Below are 22285 nucleotides of genomic sequence, written 5' to 3' on the forward strand. Positions count from 1 at the left end.
ACGACGCCATAGTCCTAAACCTAGAGTTTCGATGTATGTGGTCATTATATCGATGATGGCTCAAAAACTGAAAAGAAAAAAAAAGGTTACGAAGCACTGCGCAAATACTAAAAACATATTTCCTTGTTATTAATTGTATATGAGCATAAATATATGTTGACGAGTAAATTTACTTTCTTTTTATATTTGATGTAGCTGTTTCCACCCGGTCTGATGAATTATTGTTGCACTGAGGAGAGGTGTTCCAACAGTGGAACATAATTAGGGTATCATCAAAACAAAAATGTTCTAATTAGTTATGCCTGTTCTCATATATTTGTTACATGTTTATTTCTTCATCATCAGCAGATACACCCCCACTGTAAGGCATAGACCTGCTCCCAAAGATAGCAACGATGACTGATCTTGCGCAGCCGGCATCTTGCGATCTTGACTACCCACGCCGCGTCTACTAGCCCATGATCGCCTTTCGAGAACTTTTCCTCTTCCTCCTCTTTTTAGCCGGGATTATTTTGTATTTTGTGTACCTTTTGTTTTAGTTATATTTAATGTGCATTTACTGTAATGTATATAAGGGTTTGAGCACACTGTCACTCGGAGTTGTAGGTTCGTTTGACAAAAGTGTGCTCGCATCCTTAATAAGGTATTGACATTGTGTGTAACACTTGTGTTTGCGGCAGGCCCGGGCAGTCGGAGCACGGGCACGCGGGCGCGCTGGCGTACGGCGGCAAGCCGGCGGCGGGCGCGGTGGCGGGCGTGCAGCCGCGCGCGTCCCCCGCCGCGCCCCCCGCCGCTCCCTACGCGCAGCCCTACCAGCCGCAGCTGCGCCTGCACAACCCTGGCTACGGCTCCGCTCCGCTCTCCTACAGGTAAACAACTCCAGACACCACGACTACTCATTGTAGCTGCCGCTGCCATCTACAAGGCAATCAAACTAGACACGTACTAGAGTTTCTGGACAAAGCGACGGCACTATGTCATTCCACACTACACATCGTCATTGTCGCCATTTGATATCTAACCATACACTCCAGAGGACGTCAATCCCCAAGTACACAAGATAGCAGTGTCGCTGGAGTCTCTTCCACCAATTCTTTTCCCAACGATAACGCTTTCCGAAGTGATAGTGGTATTTGCCAGGCAACAGACCCCTTTAGGGTGCTCTTGAATAGGAATGCAAAACTGATAATATCGACGAGTCACAGCTCACAACGATGTCCCTTCATGGGGGACCTTGAGCCCAATCACCTCTTATAGCTTCCGCGAAAGCTATCTGAAAGGTCGGCGATCTCCCTTCTCGCCTTCCATCAATTTGGTAAATAATGTAGTTCGAGGTTTCTCAGAAAGATCTCGAGAATAGCCACCTTAAAAGAGGCTATGGGCTAAAGGCCCTCAGCGGTCTGAACTTGAATCTTGAACTAGCAGCTCCGGTCAAAAAAACGTTGCGATGCGATCGGGACTGTCCGTCTAAGAGGCTCCGCGTGGTCGCCCGCGCCGCGGTGCACTAGATAAGCGCGCGTACATCTTTTGAATTGCTTCTAACAATAAGAAGTACGCGATCCCGCGGCCGATAACCACGTTACATGCATAATGCATTGTTTAATTACCGCAGAACACCGCGTCGAGGCGTCTGCGGTGTTGCCCAACTCTTTACCTATTCTATTGTCTATACTTTCGACATGGGAGCATGTTTTAAATAATGCAACACTGATGTTATAGGTTCACTTTGATGTTGATGTTACAAAACTTCTCCTTTTACTGTGATCTAATCAAGTTACGGTTTTATCACACTATCGCCCGTCCACATACATTGCTAAATAATCTGAACAGCTATTAAATTACTTTCAAAATAGCAATAATTGTGACATTGGTCCTGGTATAATATTCCTTCCGTGGCAACGAAGAGAGCATAATGGTGGTCTATTGTTGAAAACTCTGAGGATATTAGTCGACATCATTTCATAAACAGATTTGAGAAGAATATTTGTATACGTATTCAGACATACAACATATCTTTAGATGGAGAAACCTTGTCAGAAACTGCTGAAGCATTCGAAATACCAATATTTTGCACCTTTAAGTTTTTGTATATCACGTGCACTGTCTTAACTACATGTCTAAGTTTTTTTCATCAGAAGTCTTACAATACAATACCACAAAATACATTCAACGTACATTTTTAATGATATTTTGACGTAATTAATGAAATAAATAAATCTTAAGCGATTATCCTATCTGTAAAACGGAAAAAAGAAATTCCGAAGAATATTTTATAATTATTATAATATTGTGTAATTGTTGTGTATAAAAGAAATAGTAAATATTTTCTTATCTAATTACTTCTCGTCTCCGTCGCATATACGACAGTAATAGGTAATTTAATAGTAGAAAATTACTACTTATAAGTTGAAGCTTTTTTTTAATGGCTGTCGCTACTAAGGGCCACTCGTTCCCCTATCTTGTGGAAGAACAGGGTCATTTCTTTTCGTTTAATCATTTTGTTCACATTTTATTTCATATCTGTACTCTACATCCATTCATCTTAAGTTATTTCATTCTTTTTCTTACTTTCCACATTTCGACTGTCTTACTCATTCGTTCCATTTCCCTGTTTTACGATTCCTTTCTCCCGTCACCTCATTCCTTAGTTTACATTTTTATTTTTATTTTGTTTTGTTACACAATTTTATTTATACTTATTGTTTTATATACAAAAAAGTTTTATTTGGTTTACAATTTTCTTAAGTCTTATTTCGTTCTATTATAGTTTTAACAATTTTTGTACATAGTTTAAGGTCAATAGGTAAATGTAGATCTCGTGTCTTGAAGCTTTGGACAACACGCACCCCCCAGCAAAATATTCTAACGAAACTGTAATTGCCTTGGAAAATGGTGACTTGTCGACATTAAACGGGGAAGTCCCGGGTCAAGGTTTGAACATCTTATTCCTGTGATAAGCAAGAGGCACCCAAGGCGCCGTTCAGAGCATCAGGCAGGAAGTAGAACTATTAATACCGAGCCACTTGAAGTTGCGGAAGTTGGCTGAACTCGAGCGCGCCACGCCCGCGCTCCGATCCATTAATATTTCGCGAAGTCTGCTATAAGAGCGGAATTATAACTCTACGAACTTGCGACGCGGGGAAACTCAGGACAGCGAATTTAATTTATCAAGTTATTTTATAACTATTATACTGTTTTCGTTTCTGGAATGATCTATACTCCGTTCGCATTAGAAGGAAATTATCATTATATTGTTTCTTTAACTGTTATTTTAACTGGACATTGTTAACTTTGTTTTCTAATGTAGAACTATTTAATTTGTAGTATAGGCGTAGTTAGAACTCTTGGATAATGGCTTATTTTCAAAGTCTCTGTCACAAGAAATTGCATTCCTATAGTTACATTTTAGACTAGACGTAACAGGTTACCTTATACATTGAGTGACAATGAACACAGTAATGGTATCTTGTGGAGCTCTTTTACAGTGCTTGAAACCTTAAAAATACTAAGCACCCATTCACATATCAAACACAGATCAAAGCTGAATATGTTTAAAATTAGATGACTATTTTTCAGATCAAAGCTAAATATGTTTTAACTTAGGTGAATAATTTGACTGGCGTGATGTTCAACGCCATGGCGACTTAATACTGTTTTCCAGTAAAGTTTCGAAAAAGGAATGGGATTGCATATTCGCTTTTCGCGAGGGATACGTTCCAAAAAAAATCGCGTTAACTGAAATTCGCGTATAACGAGGTTTATGATTAAACATAGTCAAAAATTATTACAAAAACATACAAATCATTTTAATCAATCACATTAATTCTAGGAACACTTTATGCAATACATGCTCTTATTTTTTACGGACAAAATACATCTATTCTTTTTTGGGTAACGTATTGTTTACGTTCTTGTAAAATACGTTCATAACACCCAACACTGTTTTTAATTGTTTGACAGATGGTCAATACACCATAGAGAAGTTGATGACTACATTATACTTATATGCACTCTTTCGCATAATTCGAGGCATTCGAGCGCGAAATTTGCAATTCGCGTTATAGTGAAACCGCGTATAACGGGGTCGCGTAAATCGGGGTATTACTGTATTGCATATGTGATTTAAGCTGCACAGACGTCCTTGGTTGTCGGAAGACTCTAGATGTAGACCGTTCTCAACTTGTTGGTTTAAGTCCTAAGTCTAGCAATGGGATTCCAATCGCTGAAATGATGATGATATTGCAATTTAGCGCGATGTGATAAGAATGCCAGAGCTAGGTCTGTTAAGCAAAAGGTGAGACGCAACTGAAGGCGTTTACAATCAAAGTGCGTATAAGGTCACCGCCCCCGCCCCACCCCCCGGCGACTTCCGCGTAGACCTCCCGCCGACCTCCCGCCGACCTCCCAGACGGGAGGTCTGACGAGCGGGGCCCCGCGCCACCGGACTTTACTTAAATTGACGTCGCTCGGATTCCTTTGACATACTTCACTGCAAGTTTTTTCTAGGTTACCAAGTTTTGTTATTTAAAACAACTTTTAAATCGTGTTTTGTTAACTTTTTATTTATTCATTTGTACTTTAACCATACAGTATGTAAACAGAATACACATGAAGATTTATATACGAAGGTTTCTTTCCGTAAACATCACAGAAATTAAGCAGATCATGGAAAATTTTAATCAGAATTATACGAAAACATTTTATTTCTTATATTATTATTTATGTATAAAAATTATCGGCGGCTCAATATTTGTAAATATTTTCTCGCATTGAGTTTGGAAGCGTCAATATTTTCAAAACAATTTCCTTTCCAGTGTGACGCGGGGGTAAGATAAATCTAAGTGTAATAATATTTTTGTTTACTTTAAATATGTGATTACGTGACTTCGTAACATTTTAGCTATTACGACTAAATACAGCATGTAGACTTATTACGTATACATAGCTGATCTAATACAACGTCAGGTTTTTCCTCGTCATTCATTTATTCATTTATTATCCAAATTCAAATTGACAAATTGGATTCGTCAAAAGATTACCATAAGAGCCCAGTTAAATAAAATTTAGAATCAATGTTAGCTACCATATAAGGACATTAAAGTGATCGCAAATTTCTTTACTGCAGTAAGAGGAACAATTAACTTTTAAGCTGTATTACCATTTTAAAATCGAATACTGTAGTATGTATTTAAATTTATTGCAAGATAAATCTAGAGGCAGACAGAATAAGAGATAGGGGGATGATATTAGAAAAATAGCGAGTTTAACATGAATGCGCATAGACAACGGTGTGGAAAGTTCTAAAAAAGAGCTATGACGGAAGATAGACTAATAATAGGGTGTTTTATTTTATCTATTTTATTTACGATAATTAGGTATTATAGATTAGTTTATTGTAAAAGCGTATACAGTGGTCTAGGAAGGATACTAATTTTAGTAAGCCTAGAGAATAGTGTTCTGAAATAAATATATTACGTGTTTTTATCAATATATTTATATACATAGGCAATGTTTTCATATATATACGACTATTGTCAAAACTATGTACACCAAGCTTGGAGCATCTCTCGTCCCATCTTCCTATCTCCTTTCTTACATTGGACAACAAGACACACGGTTGAAAAGCTTCAACTCGCACTAAGCGTTTTGATAGTACTTTTTTAGTGCTAACAGCTGTTGGAACAACCTTCCGGCGTCATTGTTTTCGGACATTTATAACTTAGGGAGTATACAAGACTAGAATAAATGGGTTTCATCTAGGCAAACATGTACGGTCTTAGGTCTCGAATTAACTTAACCAAGCGAGACAGAGGTCAAATGAATTAGTGAAGGATAAAAAAAACTTTTTTCGAAGAGAGAGAAATAATTTAAAGTCGTGTTATAGTTAGTTATACCAGCTTCGATATTCAGAAATGTGAATTTATTAAACATGTATTAATAAAATGTACTCCGGTGGCTTGTTTTTCGAATAACAGTAAAAAAGGCATTCACCCGGCGGCAAGAATTTGAAGTGTTATATTGACTCGAAATTAAAGACGCGATACCGTTGCCTGAAAACTTTCCACTCGGTGCGGCCCTGCTCGCGACCGGATCCGTCGAGAAGTGCACGCGGCGCGCGCGCATCGCACACGACCCGTTTCACTTATAAATATTAAACTACACATCCATATAAAACAGTTGTTTATCATCATACTTATAGTCAGATACAGAACGGTGAACAATGTTGTCTCTGATATGTCAAACCTGAAACCGAAACTGAAGAAATGAAATTGCGATCAGACACGTCTATTAAATAAAGGTGATGTTTAAAAAAAATCTGATATCCTTTGTAAACCTTCTCCGCGGCAGACTATGAGGAAGAAGAACACGAGGAAAATCGCATATAGTAAAATCAACATTTTCATTTTCATTTTCCCATATAAGCAACAGAATCTAAAACGTGTTTGCTTATATAATAGCTGTCAAAAACATAGCCAACCAAAAAAAAGCGATATGTATTAGGATTACATTGTTACTAAAGTCTTGTAGTTTGAGAAATACCCGTGCGCATTAAACACCACGGACCTTGGAAGACCAGCTCTCCGCTCCTCTGAGGTCCCACGCTCTGGTCCTTTTGCACACACACACACACAAAATATAACGTAACACGGATGCACACACACGAATATCATTCCGTTCGGAACAATAAAAACTTACAGGTGTCTATTTATTATTCGTATAGTTTTTTGTTTTCTTGTGTGTATTTTCATAAGTTAAATTACTGTAATTATTGTGTCCAATAAATATCAATTATTATTAGATTTATGACAGTTGTTAATTAATAAGAAATTAAATCAATAAATACTTCATTTCACCTTGAGATACGCTGTACAAATTAATTTTTTCCAATGGACTGCGACTGGCCAGTGTTTTGAAAGTACGAAATCAGTCGATTGCAATATTTTTTTGGATTTTATTTTGTTTTTCAACACGACAAATGGTTATTATTCGAAATAATATTCTTGCAGCGGTAGACCATTATATTTTGTCAAATGTAAAATTTTTACAAGCTTATTATTAAAACAATTTATTACATACAGGATAATTCTGCATTCTAAATTCAAATCCTATAAGTAAAAGATTATGTTTTGCAAATGAATCTAACTTTATTTCTCGAAATATATTGTCCATTGACTTTTTATTTATGACAGTTAAATGAATAGAATATTATCTATCGAAGAAATGCGTGATGGTTGAGTAGTTGATAAGATGTTAATATATTTGAAAATATATTAGATCTCCTTTTCAAAGCGCAGTATCTTCGGACTCTATCACGTCTTCACTTCTTAACCAGCATAATGTATGTAGAGGTTAGTTTAATACATAATATCGGGTACAGCAGAGTATGTACTTCGTACGTTGTCTCACTTATTCCTAGGTCAATGTATATCATTATATAATAAATTACCGTAAAACGAAGTAAATTTATCTCTTAATGCCTTCCCCCATAGATGTCCAATTAGACCGGTAGGAACCGGCGTGAACTATAGATGGACGTCATACACTAGGCTAGATACTTCATGGTCTACTATCTAGAATTTTAAGTTAAATGTATGTATAGGTTTTTAATAAAAAAGATAGGATAATTTAAAATAAATTTCATGTCATGTATTACATAAAGTCGTGTCGTATTTATGTCGAGTTGCTCCCAATCGAACGTCCGTCTCGCGCGTCTCCCGGCGGGGTCAATGCGATACACTTGATAAATCAACTCGCGAACTGGCGCCCGGGCGCCGCGCGGCGGGGACGGAGGGAGCGCGCCTCCGGGCCTCCGTGCTCTCCGTGCACTCCGGCGAGACAATCTATATATTTTTATGCGTGTGTAATTGACACATTTGTCGTGTTACACAACGACAATAATACGAGGCTATTGACGTCAGATACTGCGTGCCTTTTATACGTATTATTTAGGTTCGATTCCCGATAGGCACAGGAAGGTTAATGTACTACAACCAGTGTGCAAATACTATAGGACACTAGACCTAACAGAGACGACATTATGATACTATTGAAGGATTGTGCCATAATACATCGAAAGGAATAAAGATCCTTCCAATTTTATTTTTTAAAAGAGTACACGAAAATTATTAAAAAGTGACGGCGATACAGATTGGAAATGTATCTCCGTAATTATCGTATTAAGGTTGTTATATAAGTGTTCAAAAGAAATTGCGTTTGAACTATTATGGACGTTTCTCATTACGTATGGATGCTCTGTGGCTTCATGTTGGAGGACGTCGACAGGAAATGATTACTAAAATTGATTCTTAAAGAATAAGAGGTACATAAAAAGGAATAAATTGAAAGGACTCTTCGGTCCATGTCGATGTGACGGCTTTGTAAGAAATACTATGTCTATGTTCGGCTTCGTGAACCTCCAACACCTGACATCATGTTTCTCGGATTACACCAAATGTTAAAAATGTGTGTGATAGACACGTAATATATATAGATATATAAACGAAGACTATATTTAATACCTTCCAACATCTTAGGTTGTTCACTGCAGGAAATAGGCTCTCCCGTGGATTTCCAATAAGATCGGTGGGAAGCGGTCTGCATCTGGCGTCTTTTGGCAACCTTTTCGTCTCTTGGGATGTCCTCCGTGCAGTCCTCGGTCTCCATTTTAGAGCCTTAAGATGCCAGCGGCCATCTGTTCTGGTAAACAGGCGAATGTGTTGAGTCATGTCAAATTCATTCATCTATGAATCTCCTTAATCCTGATCCTATATCGTAAAAAAATTCTGAGTGTAGTCCTCCCTTCGTGAAATGACTGTGAACTTGAAGGCCTAGAGTGGCCACGTTTCAATTTGTAATAAATTTATTTACCAAAAGAAATGCGTACTAGAAACAGTGGTATATAGAATACACGTACAATTGATAGATGTGTGCTAACATGAGTACTGTTGCTTCCCATAAAGCAAGGCCAGAAACGCAAGGGCAGTAGCTGTGAGATGTGGTATATAATGTGTTCTAATTACAATTTTATGTATTATATAAATATAGTGTAATTACATATGGGTGCAATTTTTGTGTTTATTTTGTAAAAAAAAGATATAACGTAATTTGAATAGACGCGTTTTTATACTCGTATATCGCAGCCACCGCACAACTCATTGCTATGTTTAATTTCTATTAATAAAACAGTAAGTAAAACTAATGTAATGTTGTGATAAAAAAATCTAAAATTTCATTTTATCTTATTAGTTTTATCCACAAAAGTAATCAATAACAATGCGGTTTGACCGGTGACTTTTTTACAGTGAGCGGAAATAAAAACTGAATACTTTATTAGGTTTGCGATTGTTACAAATCGAATGTAATTACGTAGTCATAGTATGTGACATTTTTGTCATTTTCTAACGTATTAATGTGCCAAAAGTAGTTTGACTTGAAGGTTAAAAGTTGAATAAACTATTTACTTTACCGATTATAATTGTATCAGGTCAGTTTATTGAACTAAGGGTAATTTAAATATATCTAAATTAAAATGTTAAAGTCTATTAATGGTTAGCACTTTACATGTTTAAATTTTCTATTTAATTACTTTGATATTTAAGTACTTCTCTGTTTGATTAGTGCGTTTTTTTGGTACAATGTATGAAAATTTTAATTAAATTGGAACAAAATAATAAGCGACTAGTAGGACAATATTCCTTCATTGTACCAGTCCCATGCTCGGATGCAAAAACATAATTGTTTGTCAGGAAGAGACTAAACCAAATTGTAAGAGGCAAAGTCGATCATCGAGCGACGGTCAAGTAACTGGACAAGTTTATAGCTATTTAAATGACGTATTACCTACAGTAGCCTATAGGAGCTAAATAGACCAGGTGTGAAAATGGAAGGACGTTGGAACCTTTGTCTTGACAATCTGTCTAGAAGCTTTCTATGGAAGCATTCGAGAGGTCACAAAACGTAGTGATCGACGGGAAAGGTGGTGTAGGGTCAACGCATAAAAATAAATGTTTGAAATACTTTAATTAAAAAGGAATTAACACCGTGTGGGCTAACCATGAAAACATCGGCGCAAGTAGAGTATGGTATATATAACGTGACGTCACCACAGGCAGCGCGCCACGTGTCGCGGGAGCGCGCTCGCTGAATAATAACAAAAAATAAATTCCGGCCGCGCTACAGTTAGCGGGGCGGCGGCGGGGGTCCGGGGGGGGGGGGTGCGATACAACCTTGGCCTTCCCCCTCCCCGCGCCCCGCTACCGCCCCGCGGGTGACGTTCGAGCGTCGACCGCGTTTTCGGGAGCGCACCCCCCGTTATCCGGCGACTCGTTATCGACAGTTTACGCGGGAAAACTCGTCCTCCATACTCCGCGTTACAGTAATACCCCCGCTTTACGCGAGGGATACGTTCCAAAAAAAAAATCGCGTTAACTGAAATTCGCGTATAACAAGGTCTATGATTAAACATAGTCAAAAATTATTACAAAAAAATGACAAATCATTTTAATCAATCAATTCTAGGAACACTATGCAATACATACTCATATTTTTTACGGAAAAATACATCTATTGTCTTTTGGGTAACGTTTTGTTTACGTTCTTGTAAAATACGTTCATAACACCCAACACTGTTTTTAATTGTTTGACAGATGGTCAAGACACCATAGAGAAGTTGATGACTACATTATATTTATACGCACTTTTTCGCGTAATTCGAGGCTTTTGAGCGCGAAATTTGTAATTCGCGTTATAGTGAAACCGCGTATAACGGGGTCGCGTAAAGCGGGGTATTACTGTACATTGCGCACACAATTAATGATACAGGATGATTGTTTATAGGTGTAGGAGGTTTAATGTGATGAATTTATAGCTCATTTGATTTCAGTTAATGTATGGTACACACTGTCCAATAATCAATGGTTTCAGAATATGATAGTATAGGTAGAGAAAGCGTTTTCAAAATTCGGATTAAAACATTTTAAAATTATTTATGTTTACTTTCTGTACCTACAGACTTTGTTCTTTCAGAAGTAATTGATTGGTCTGTCGCCTTTCAATACAATAAATAAATTGAAAATAAAACTATGTAACGTATTTCAGAGTGCTTACTTTATAAATGATGATGAATAGGTGTAAAAACTTCAAATTTTTTCGCTGCCGTGGACACCACAATACCATCCTGTATATTCTTCGCGTTGTTGTGGGAACATGGCGTGCGTTCAAGTCATTACTTTCATTTCACAAAATACAGTTTCCCTTCGTCGCCCGACGAGGTAATATTAGAGGAACCTGGAATCGAACCCCAGCCTCGTAATTTATTTATTTATTTATTTACTTACTTTATTGGAGATAAACAGTAACAAAAAGTAGTAAGAAAGTACAAACTAGAAGCATAGACATATAAAATTAGTTACAATTGCTACCTTATAACTATCTCACTGAAAACATTTAATGGTTTATGGTAAAACAATTTTTTGAATTGAAAATTTTTGAAAAACAATTGCGTACATAGTCAGTTGTGCTCATGATAAACAGCGTTAGCTAATTTGAATAAATGTGTTAATTAGGAATAATTTATTTAAAAATAATTTGAATGCAAAGGAAGCGGCGACCGCGTCAGCCGGATCTTGAATTCTGCTAGCTAACTGTACTCGCGGTTCGATGGCCTTTAGTTATTTTTTGGTGCGTATCGATTCGTTTACGCTATTTTATATTTATTGCAGGCAGTCTGGGTTGGTTTTTCTGATTCAATCTTCGCCACCAAATAAAAATACATAAGTTACTGAAAGCAGGCTGTACAAGTGTGGTCATCGTGGCGAACTTTCGAGAAAACCTATATGCCTTGTAGTGGGCATCCATCAGCTGACATGATGATAATGGTGATGAAATGTTTATTGCGCCAATAAGTACTCTGTAGACGGAAATCTTATACTACCATGGGAATGCGCGTTTTCAGTCTCTACTTTTTTGTCCTTCTCTTATTTTAAAAATTTATGAAAAATAAATCACACCTAATGATGATGATATGAAAATTTTATGTTTTTTTTTATCAACGTGTTTATACTGTACAGATTTTAAAATTCAAGGTTGTCTCTAAATCGATTTTTTTTCCATTTTGTTCCGGTTAAATTTGATCGGATCGAACTGTTATTTCTACGTTTACGGGACAAATCGATAATCTATCTACCCACACTGCCTTGATAAGTAAGTGATCTGTTCATTTAGATATATTCGGCATATATATGAAATATACGAGTATATAGCTGGTCGCCGGCGCGCTAATGGAGCGACTACATAGCTATGTATAATATAGCTCTAGCTAGAGCTATAGCTATAGCTATATAGCTATAACTCTCCGGAATCTCTGGCGCAAGGCGCCGCGGATGTCGGCCACGTTTCCCTTTCGCAGCCCTTCCGTACGCTCGCTGGTTATCTTTATTAAGAGAGATCTTTTCACAGACGCAATAGTCTGTTATTACTCTACACACACTCATTCGTGTTTATTGCCCGCCATAAACCAGATATAAGCAGATACGATTTTATTTCTGTCCTTGATTTATTTTTTGCTTTATAAATGAACTATATCCGGGTGCCAGTGGCGCCACACATATAGAGAATACGGCAGATTGTGTTTCAGTGTAAAACCTATAAAAGTTGCAATTCTTTTTTAACATAATCCTTTTTCGAAATATGTAACCTAATAATAAACAAAACTTGTTACTAACGGACGCTTGGTTACTGTGGATCAGGGGTCACATGTTACGGGTCAGAGAACGCGGGGCAGTTGTTCCTACGGGTCGTAGTTACAACGTAACTAATGTACTGCTATATCTCAATGACTATGATAGTGTAATGAGTCTATGGTTTCACCAAGAATAATCATCTTACTGGAAGGTTTCTGACGCATCCACTAGACATTCGGTATCTGATGGAATTAAGTGATTTGAGTATATAAGCATTACTTATATTAAAATGCATGTGTTGGATGTTTAACACTTCAGAATGTTGTTAGAAAAATCGTTATATAAACTTGGATCGTTTCTTTATATAATTCTGGAACAGGCTTAAAAATCAGCATTGATAGTTGTGGAAAATTTCGATATGTAGGTAGGTATTGGGTACACATAATACAATTTAAACCATACTATAAATATATGATATAGATATATAAACAAACATAATATAAGTTTATAAACCATATTCTTTGACCCCTGTTTATTAATGTTTTTACTTGTTCTGTCATTGTTTGACCATAAATCATTAAATGTTTTCAGTGAGATAGTTATACGGTAGCAATTGTAACTAATTTTATATGTCTATGCTTCTAGTTTGTACTTTCTTACTACTTTTAGTTACTTTTTATCTCCAATAAAGTAAATAAATATGAGAGTTTGGTCAACGAAGCTAAATGCCAATGCATTGCAAGGAGGCCTATCTAAAGCTATGTGGGATTTTTCCCAGGGCCGGTATGTCTTGAGGTAGTAATAACACTAAGTCCGAAGTAGAAGTGAGTTTTTTCATTCGAGCTACGCCCGTTATACCGACGTAAATATACAATTATATTTCTGTGTAATTCCTGTTTTGGATGCGTCGCTGATCATGTGATGTTGCCTTTACACGTATGACTCGAGTCAGGCCGTCAACGTCGAGGTTTGCTTCACGATTCTCGGGGCGGACCAATGCAGTATGATATCGACCAATCGAGGCTTGACGCGTGTGAAACACAAATCAGTCTTCAAAATGGTTTTGTGCCAAATTATATTCCAGCTTTTGACAAACAGACGCTTGGTAAATGTTATAGACAGTCCTATTAACCTAGGAAAAATACCTGACTTCCTACTATTCACTTTACTTTTTGATCACAGTACTACAACTGCTAGGTTTGTAATATTAAATCTATTTATGAGAACCTAGTTGAAACCTCCATTATTACTCTTTAACGTTGTTTTTATAATTTTTTTGTGTCATAAATCTATTTCATATATAAAAATTAGCAGGATAGTAATTCCTGACATGTTTGTTTTCTCTATAATATTTAATACATTTGTCCTTAACGTAAAATTAAAAGATTTCTGCGAATAAATGTGAAATTACTTTATGGATTTTATTACAGAAGCGTATACCGTGTATTAAAAAGAATGACTCTGTGTTTGGCACTAATTGATGTAACATTAACTCCTGAAGATGCCCCGTGGAGGGGTGATATACGTGTTGAGTGAATTAACGGTGGCAGTTGTGTGATTCGCATTGTTTGCCGCACACGCATTCATCAGCGGACTGGAGGGCGGTGCACTTTGTTGCACGATTACCACTGCATGTGCGGAAGTGGCTAATTATGGGTCTCTTTCTCACTTAGGATGGACTTCCGTAAAGTTACGCCTGATTCCATTAAATATTTAAAACGAATGAATTAATGAAATAATATAAAAAAGCAAATATAAGAAGTTACGTGTGTATGTAAGCGCAGATATGGAATCGAGTTAAACTTTGGAGATTCGTTTTGTGTTTCAGCGACGCGGCATCGTCACGTCGTATTCAATCCGTCGTGAGATATAACTGACTCATAAATTATACAAACACCGGCCGCTTGCATGACGCAAGATAACGCGCGGGGTATTGTGCCGAGCTAATGCACCGCGGGAGTAGCGTCTCATTACGTTGTGCACAAGCCTCATTGCATAACTAGGGTGACAACGGATGCAGATTCCCATTAATGACATATATCTTCTTATTCGAGAATACAATCACTTATATTTTGTATTATATTCTGACGACAGGTATGAGTATGAAACAAAAAGAGATAAATGTATAGCTCGTAAGCCTATTTACAATCTTTTAAAAGATAGATTTAATTTATTCAACATTGGAACTTTTAAAATTACTCTTATTGTATTTAATGAAATCAGGCGTTACCTTGCGGAAGTCCATCCTAAGTAAGAAAATGACCCATATTTTGCCACTTCCGCACATGCAGTAGTAGTCGTGCAACAAAGTGCACTGCCCGCCAGCCCGCTGATAAATGCGTATGCGGCAAACAGTGCGAATCACACAACTGCCACCGTCAAATCACTCAACACGTGTTTTACCCCTCCACGGGGCATCTTCAGAAATTATGTTACACCGATTAGTGCCAAACACAGAGTTACTCTTTCGCTGTTTGCATCCGGGGATTTCCCGCGACTTTGGCTATGTTGATGTATTTAGTGGGGGTGTATCCACGACGCCTCTACTGGTTCGTGGTCGTCACTCGAGAACCTTTCGGTCCTAATAGCCATCTGTTGCTTCTTCAGACAGTTTTATTTATTATTAAAAAACAAACAATATGTTAACTTTTTGGATCAGATCCATTAAGTTTGACTCTCAGTGTGTAAGTACGTGTAGTGTTGTGTTGTGTTGTAACGTGGCGCGTGACTGTTGCAGAGACGGCGGCTACGGGCGCGGCGAGTACCGCGGCGGCGGCGCGCGCATGTCGCTGCTGGGCGGCGCGTACCTACCGGCGCCTGCGCCACCGGCCCATCACCCGCCGCCCGCCGACCCGCCGCCCTTCAAGAAGATCCGCCTCAGCGCCGACCGCCCCGCCGCGCATCACCCGCAACTGCGCGTCGACACACGGGTACGTACCGCGCCTGTATCACTCCTGTAATGCACCCTACAAGTCCCAATAAGCAAACCATTACAGGGAAAGCCTATTTTCTATCTGTACCGATTAAAAATGGTTTAGAGCCTTATTTATGAAAGTAGTCCATGGTGGATACCCAGGGCTTTATGGCAAACTCGATGGGAGACGTCATCATGACAAAAAATTGCTGAATCCTTAACAGGGTGGTCCACAAAAATTTTTCCGCTTTCGATAGCGAACTACTAAAATGTTGATTTGTCGTGGGCTATCAGATCGGGATACATTTAGAGCTCTAGGAGTTTTAATGGATAAGGATTTGAACATTATCATCATCAGCCGTATGTTCACTGCTGAACGTAGGCTGGGTCATAACAATTTCTAAAAATTTAGTTTTTGAACTTCTTCTCATAACGCACACTATAGATCACTATAATTAACGTGGAGAATAAAATGATTTAGTGAATAACTAATGCATGTCGTAGAAAATCTCGGAGCCTGGTTGTATTTATAACCAACATTGGGCTTATAATTAATATCAAAATAATCTATTCTTTTACACAAACAGCAAGCAGTTTTGTCTATAAGATTCCTCTTAGGCTAAATAAATGAATAGCCAAGGATAATGTGTTGCATTTGGTATCTCATGATCCTACAGTGACCGGCAAAACACACTAAATAATCAGTGACAAAATAAATCGTATAAACCTTTAGATGTTATCTTCGAATATAGATATTTGTATGCGAGAGAGGACAGCCGGCGCACGCGCATCGCAAGTTTATTGATGGTCGATGAACCCCGGACATATCGATTGCATCACGCCCTGTTACAATGTTGCAATTATATATTATTAGTAATTAAATACAGTAAGGAATGCTGACAGATAATGATATTCGATACACTGGTGTTCTGTTGTAAGCATTCAATTTTATACTGACCATATCACAAATATGTATAAAGCTCAATGATGCTCTGTGCTGTCAAGTGAGTGTTTCCTGTCGCCAATAGATAAAGGTCCAACTTACATCGTACTCTGTTTATCATATCTCGTTTATTTCATTACTTACTCTACACAGTTTTAAACCATATGTCATGAAATATCACACGTGTTTGCTCTTCTAAACCAGTCTAAATCCAATGACGACGGTAAAATTTGAATTTGATGGCGCAAGAATTATCTAAAACATAGTGTTATGGTCGTAGTTTCCAGTTATTTGAAGATTAACAAGATTCCAATAACGGATAGCAAATTTTAAAAAACTATTTATTCATTACGTTGTTTATTATTTCTGAAATAATACAATATATTAATTGACAATATAGTGTTCACGCTCCCATTACTGCCTGTAATAGTTTTATGTAGAATAATCCTTGTGCGTTAAAATTCAAATTCAAACGCAGATTTGAAATCGGACGCCATCAGTGATGTTTGTTGCTACTGTGGGGTCTGATACTCTTTGTATTTATACAGCATCTCGAACAATCTAGGCTATCATCATTCTTCTCAACTTGCTTGGTTGGTTAATCACCTCAGCTCGATCGCTTATATTGGTGACGATCTATAATGATTTTACATATAAGTATTGTTGGTCGTAGTGTCGAGCATTACATTTCGTTAGGTAAATAGGCCACGCATTCACTTCTAATTCAGCTTTTATGTCTAGAAATAATTACCCGCTATATGTACGTTACAGTAACCAATAATTACGTCCTCGGAATTTCAAAGTTTAATGTCACCAAGAAGGTTTTGTATACCCGGAACACCATATAATATTAATAGATTATACAAAATCAATTTGACAACAGACTATTAATGACGCGCGGTAAATATTTTTTGGTAAATAAGTGTATTTAACTGTATGGCTTAAGGTTAAAATTGCCCGGTTTAGCCGACTACGGCAGTGATTTGGGTTAAGTTCCCAGAACATGCAGTTACATGGGCAGGTCGACAGTCCCACTGTGATGTTAATATCGAAAGGATGATGCTTTGTGTTAATACCTTCCCACTGTTGGCCATGATTCTAACGAATGACATCAGAAGTCATAGATAAGATTGCACGCCGATGCCGTCTTGAAGATCCATTGGTGTTGGTTCCGTATTACAACCTGTGGTCTCCCATTCCAGGAGCCGGTGTACAACATCGTGGAGGTGCTGTCCCCGAACCCGCCGTCCGAGCCCACGGTAGAGGACCAGAGTTTCCGTACCACCAAAGATGAGCTGCTTCAGCAAATATCCAAGGTACTTAAGATATTTCCTCTTATAATCCCATAGTAAATATATGTATAGAATATAATGAATTTATCAAAAATTATTTTAAGTGAAACTTCTTCATATATAATTGTAACGAAAGTTTTTAATCTTTGCTATTATTAGTTCAATATAAAGTGTCCGTGTCCTGTTTTATTATTATTTAGAGGGGTATTTAATAATCTTTTAACGTTTTTTTTTCATGTATTAAGTCTTAGCTACCTATTTTTATTACAAGATGAAAGTCATTGTCGGTCAGTAATATTTTGTAAATACAAATTACCCATAATAAAATGTCAACTCTTAGTGTCGAGAATTGAAATACTTTATACACGAAGAAGGGTTGCTTGTTGTTTTTTTCGTGTTAAGAAAATAATAATTAATAATATTTTTTTATTTCAATATACCCTTCACTGAATAAACTATTATCAATTATATATACTATTGAACAAAAAGCGGTGTCAACATATTGAGTAAAGCTAAAATGATGTTTACGAATTACTTTATAATACAGTTGGCCAGTATTGGTGATTTTTTCGCGAGGTCAATGGCTTACAGTGGGCATCTATCGGGTGACATGATGATAATGTAAACATTAATATCGTTCTTTTCGTTCCTGCAGGTGGACCGCGAGATGGCGCTATCGGAGACGACGCTGCTCAAGCTGAAGAACAAGGCTCATGAGCTGCAGCAGACGGCTACCAAGCCGGTGCGGCCGGAGGAACCTGAAGAAGCGCCGCCCCGACATCGAAGCCTCGCGCAGTGTATCTACGCCGACAATAGGAAAAAGGTTATAATACACTTCTCTTACCAACTACATTCATTTGTAGTCTAATCAGCAATTGATCAAGTGAAGTTTCGTCCTGGGTATCTATAAATCGGATTACTTAACATGTATGACCACAACAAGTTGAGGTCTTCTCTGGAAGATATTGTCCCCAGGCAGTCAACGAAACCTCCATCCAAGCGACCTTTCAATGCAATAAAAATTAATGTAGAGATCCATGCCCGGCTGTTGTGATAACTCTCAAGCTTAATTAGTAAATTGAAGTTTACACAAAGCAGTCTTAGTGTCTTACCAAGCATTATTCTTAAAAATGATTTTATCTTTATTTATCTTTAATTAGACACCCTTTGTATATCAGGCGATTCTCATCCAGGTTTTCTAAGAATTTAATTTTTTTCCAAAGAAAATTTACCGGAATTAAAACTAACTAACTACGTCAAAATGCTGAACATCTTTGTGACTAAATCTTGGAATGGCTCCGTCTATAACAGTGTTTCTCAACATTGAACCCCGCCCCACAGAGAAGCAATTTGATTGTAAAGGGAGCAAATTAGAAATTGGATTCGACACGAGTTTAACCCTTTCACTTTAATATAAAAATTATGTATGTTAGATAGGGGGCGGATTATTTTTAGAAAGGTTAAGGGGGAGCACAGTGCACACTACAACCTATAATCATCACGCATTGGATTCAAAAGTAAATTTCACTATAATTATACATATAGTGTGATTGATGTAACATTATGATGTAAAGGTTTTCAATGGGTTACATTATGTTGGAATTGCATCAACTACTCCCTCATGATAATCTTAATATAGCCATAGGCAGCACGAATGAGAGCTTTAAAATAGATCTAAAGCCTTAATGGACAAGGTGAAGATATATCTCCGTTAAGCTGGGGAAGGAATTGATCTAATTACCGTATTACCGAGTAAGTGATTACAAAAGAATAACCTAATTGGTACTAGATTCTTTTCAGACTTGAATAGGGGAGCAAAACTTGACCTTAGTTTAAAACAAATTGGTTTTTCTGGTATTTTCTCAATGATCTTATGTGATCATTGTAAATGATTCAAAGTAGAAAGTAAGAATACATTGGCCACACATTCAGTCGCTGAATTGAGTCTGAAAGTTGAAAAAATATGTCATAAAACTCTTATTAAACTTGTTATGTGGATGTTGGTGGATTTTAATAGACTAATTGTCGCGTGGACCAATGTCTAAATAAAGTATGTTCATCTATCTTTTAAATAATCCATGAGCAATCAGTATTTACTTGTCAAAATGTATACATAAAGAATTTTAACAAGCATATTAATAGCTTTTGAATGTTCCTTTTGTAAATTTGTGAACAGCTGGATGCAACAAATTTGTCCCGTGCAACTCAGTTGGTTTGATAGACTTTGTCATTACTGTACTTGTATAATATCAGTTGCAATATTGTATTCTCTGCCAACAATGATGACCAACTAAATGTGACGAAGTTTGTATGTGATGATATATTGGTCACTTACGACGGCTCTCCTAAGAAAGCTTAAGGTCACCAAGTGAGCAATGGAAAGGGGCTGTGCCCTCACTTTCACCTAAATCACCGACGTAGCTCGAAGATTTGCTCGTCTGTAGTGGAAGTAGATAGGGCACATCGTTCGTGCAACCGTGGCCGTTGGGGCTGAAAGATTCTGGAGTGGCGACCATAAGCCTGTCGCCACGGCGTCGATAGGCACCACACCAGGTAGACTGACGACAAAGTTATGGTTGAGGGAAGTTGCTCGATGCGGGCAGCGTATGACCGGTCATGGTGGCGATCTTTGAGGGGGGAGGGGGGGGGCTATGGCATATGTATGCAGTCAGCGTCAATCGTGTCCAGAATGAGCGATTGCTAAGTGGAGTGTGTTACAGGCGGCAGCGGCGCACGCGGTGCTGGCGCAGCTGGGCCCGCCCGTGCTCTACCCTCTGTACAACCAGCCGCAGGACACGGAGCTCTACCACGAGAACATCCGCAAGCACCGAGGCTTCCGCAAGCGCCTGGCCGATCACATACGACGGATAAAGCTCGAGACTGAAAAGGTACACTTGCATATATATTTCTTTTATTTACTAAACTTGTTCACGTTGTCGAAAGATGATGAATTCTTACCGGTGCTGATGGAAGTCTATAGAGGAGGGGAAAGTGATTATGAATATAAGTTGTTTAAGAAAGCACAAACTTTTCGGGTGATTTACTGACTTCACATTTGGAGATATCCTATTCCATATGGGTACGTTGCTACCACGTCTCTGTCTTCTAAATAAATCGTGAAGCTGGGCAGACTATAAATCTTTAAAAATTGTAGACCAGAGACCCCTAGACTTTATTTTCATAAACCACTATAGCTTCATTTCTACCATATTTCTAAAATTTGACAAAAATTGTGAAAATATGAAATGTGATATATTTATGAAAGTAAGTGTTACGACTTAGTTCCTACACGTACTAAATATGAAAAATACTTTTAACATAAAACAGTTCCTGAGCTTTTTTAAATAACATCCGACTATATTGATAGGTAAAGTCAAAATTTTAGTTATTCATTATTGTAAGGAGATAAAATTTCGTGGATCCTGGTTTACGAATTATCCCTCATTTTATTTATCACGCCAACATTGACCTTGGCCTGTTGTGACCTCTGAGAGTCCATCTGTACCACTTTGAGAACTAAAGGTGTTGTTCAGTATCCTACCTGTTAGGTAGGCTTAAAAACATCATAACATATTCAATTCATGTCCAATAAATGGCTTACTGAACAATGAGACTTTATGTTACCATGTTTATATGTATTTTCCTTATCATTAATTGTAATAGAATGTATTTGCATTATCATATCTGTAAATATAAATAAAGTATGGAATAGCAGTTTATGTAAAAATATATATTGCAAATAGAACGGAGAGATGGCGGTAATGTTTTTGATGATCGCGCCATCTTTTGGGTGTGTGTAGAACTTTCGCGAATGTTACGGAAATCTAAGGGCGTAACATTTCCCAATATTGATATACATGACATCCGAACTGTCAACACGACGAAGAACGTTCTATGAAGTTATTTTATTTAGAATAATAATTAATGAATAATTTTGTAAACAGAGAGAAGACGCGTTAGCAGAAGAGTACAGCAAAAGAGCAGCGGAGTGGATGCGGAGGGTGGAGAGGATAGAGCAGGGCCAGAAGAGGAAAGCGAAAGACGCGCGGAACCGGGAATTCTTTGAAAAGGTAATGCCTTGTATCCGGACCTAATGTTTATCATAATTAAGCCTTTTTATTTCAACATGTATTCCACACAACAAGTATTAATCTAATGCTAGTATGGTTAGTTATCATCTTGAGATCTGGATGCCTCCTGGGTCAGGCCCCCTTCTTTTAATTTCCAGAGCCTTCCATCTTTAGTGAGCGTCATCCAGCTTTACCCCCCTTTTTTCACGATAATATCGGCCCATCATTTTGTTGGTTTGCGGTCTCTTGCTTGGTAGCCCATTCCGTTTCAATAGTCCATGTATTGTCTTTGTTCCTCAGTCAGTGTTTGATTCAGATTATAATTATTATACATTCATAACATATACAATAAGGATTTTACATTGGCAATGTTTATCTTCTGTCAA

The 22285-nt window shown here is 37.6% G+C and overlaps 1 protein-coding gene across 7 annotated transcripts in view; it reads left to right on the forward strand.

The window, feature by feature from the left end:
• Positions 1–22285, forward strand: part of Smr (Smrter) — a 208524-nt gene that overhangs the window by 143665 nt on the left and 42574 nt on the right. For all 7 annotated transcript variants that reach the window (XM_068767609.1, XM_068767611.1, XM_068767610.1 and 4 more), the window contains 6 exons: positions 681–869; positions 15418–15610; positions 17740–17853; positions 18485–18652; positions 20550–20717; positions 21774–21899. In XM_068767609.1, the coding sequence (XP_068623710.1) occupies positions 681–869; positions 15418–15610; positions 17740–17853; positions 18485–18652; positions 20550–20717; positions 21774–21899 (958 nt within the window). The remainder of the gene's footprint in view (positions 1–680; positions 870–15417; positions 15611–17739; positions 17854–18484; positions 18653–20549; positions 20718–21773; positions 21900–22285) is intronic.

The sequence above is a fragment of the Battus philenor genome, unplaced genomic scaffold (genome assembly GCF_028537555.1).
Source record: "Battus philenor isolate CCGP_79_NKW_IND1 unplaced genomic scaffold, ilBatPhil1.0.hap1 SCAF_23, whole genome shotgun sequence".
In the NCBI taxonomy this organism is placed as follows: domain Eukaryota; kingdom Metazoa; phylum Arthropoda; class Insecta; order Lepidoptera; family Papilionidae; genus Battus; species Battus philenor.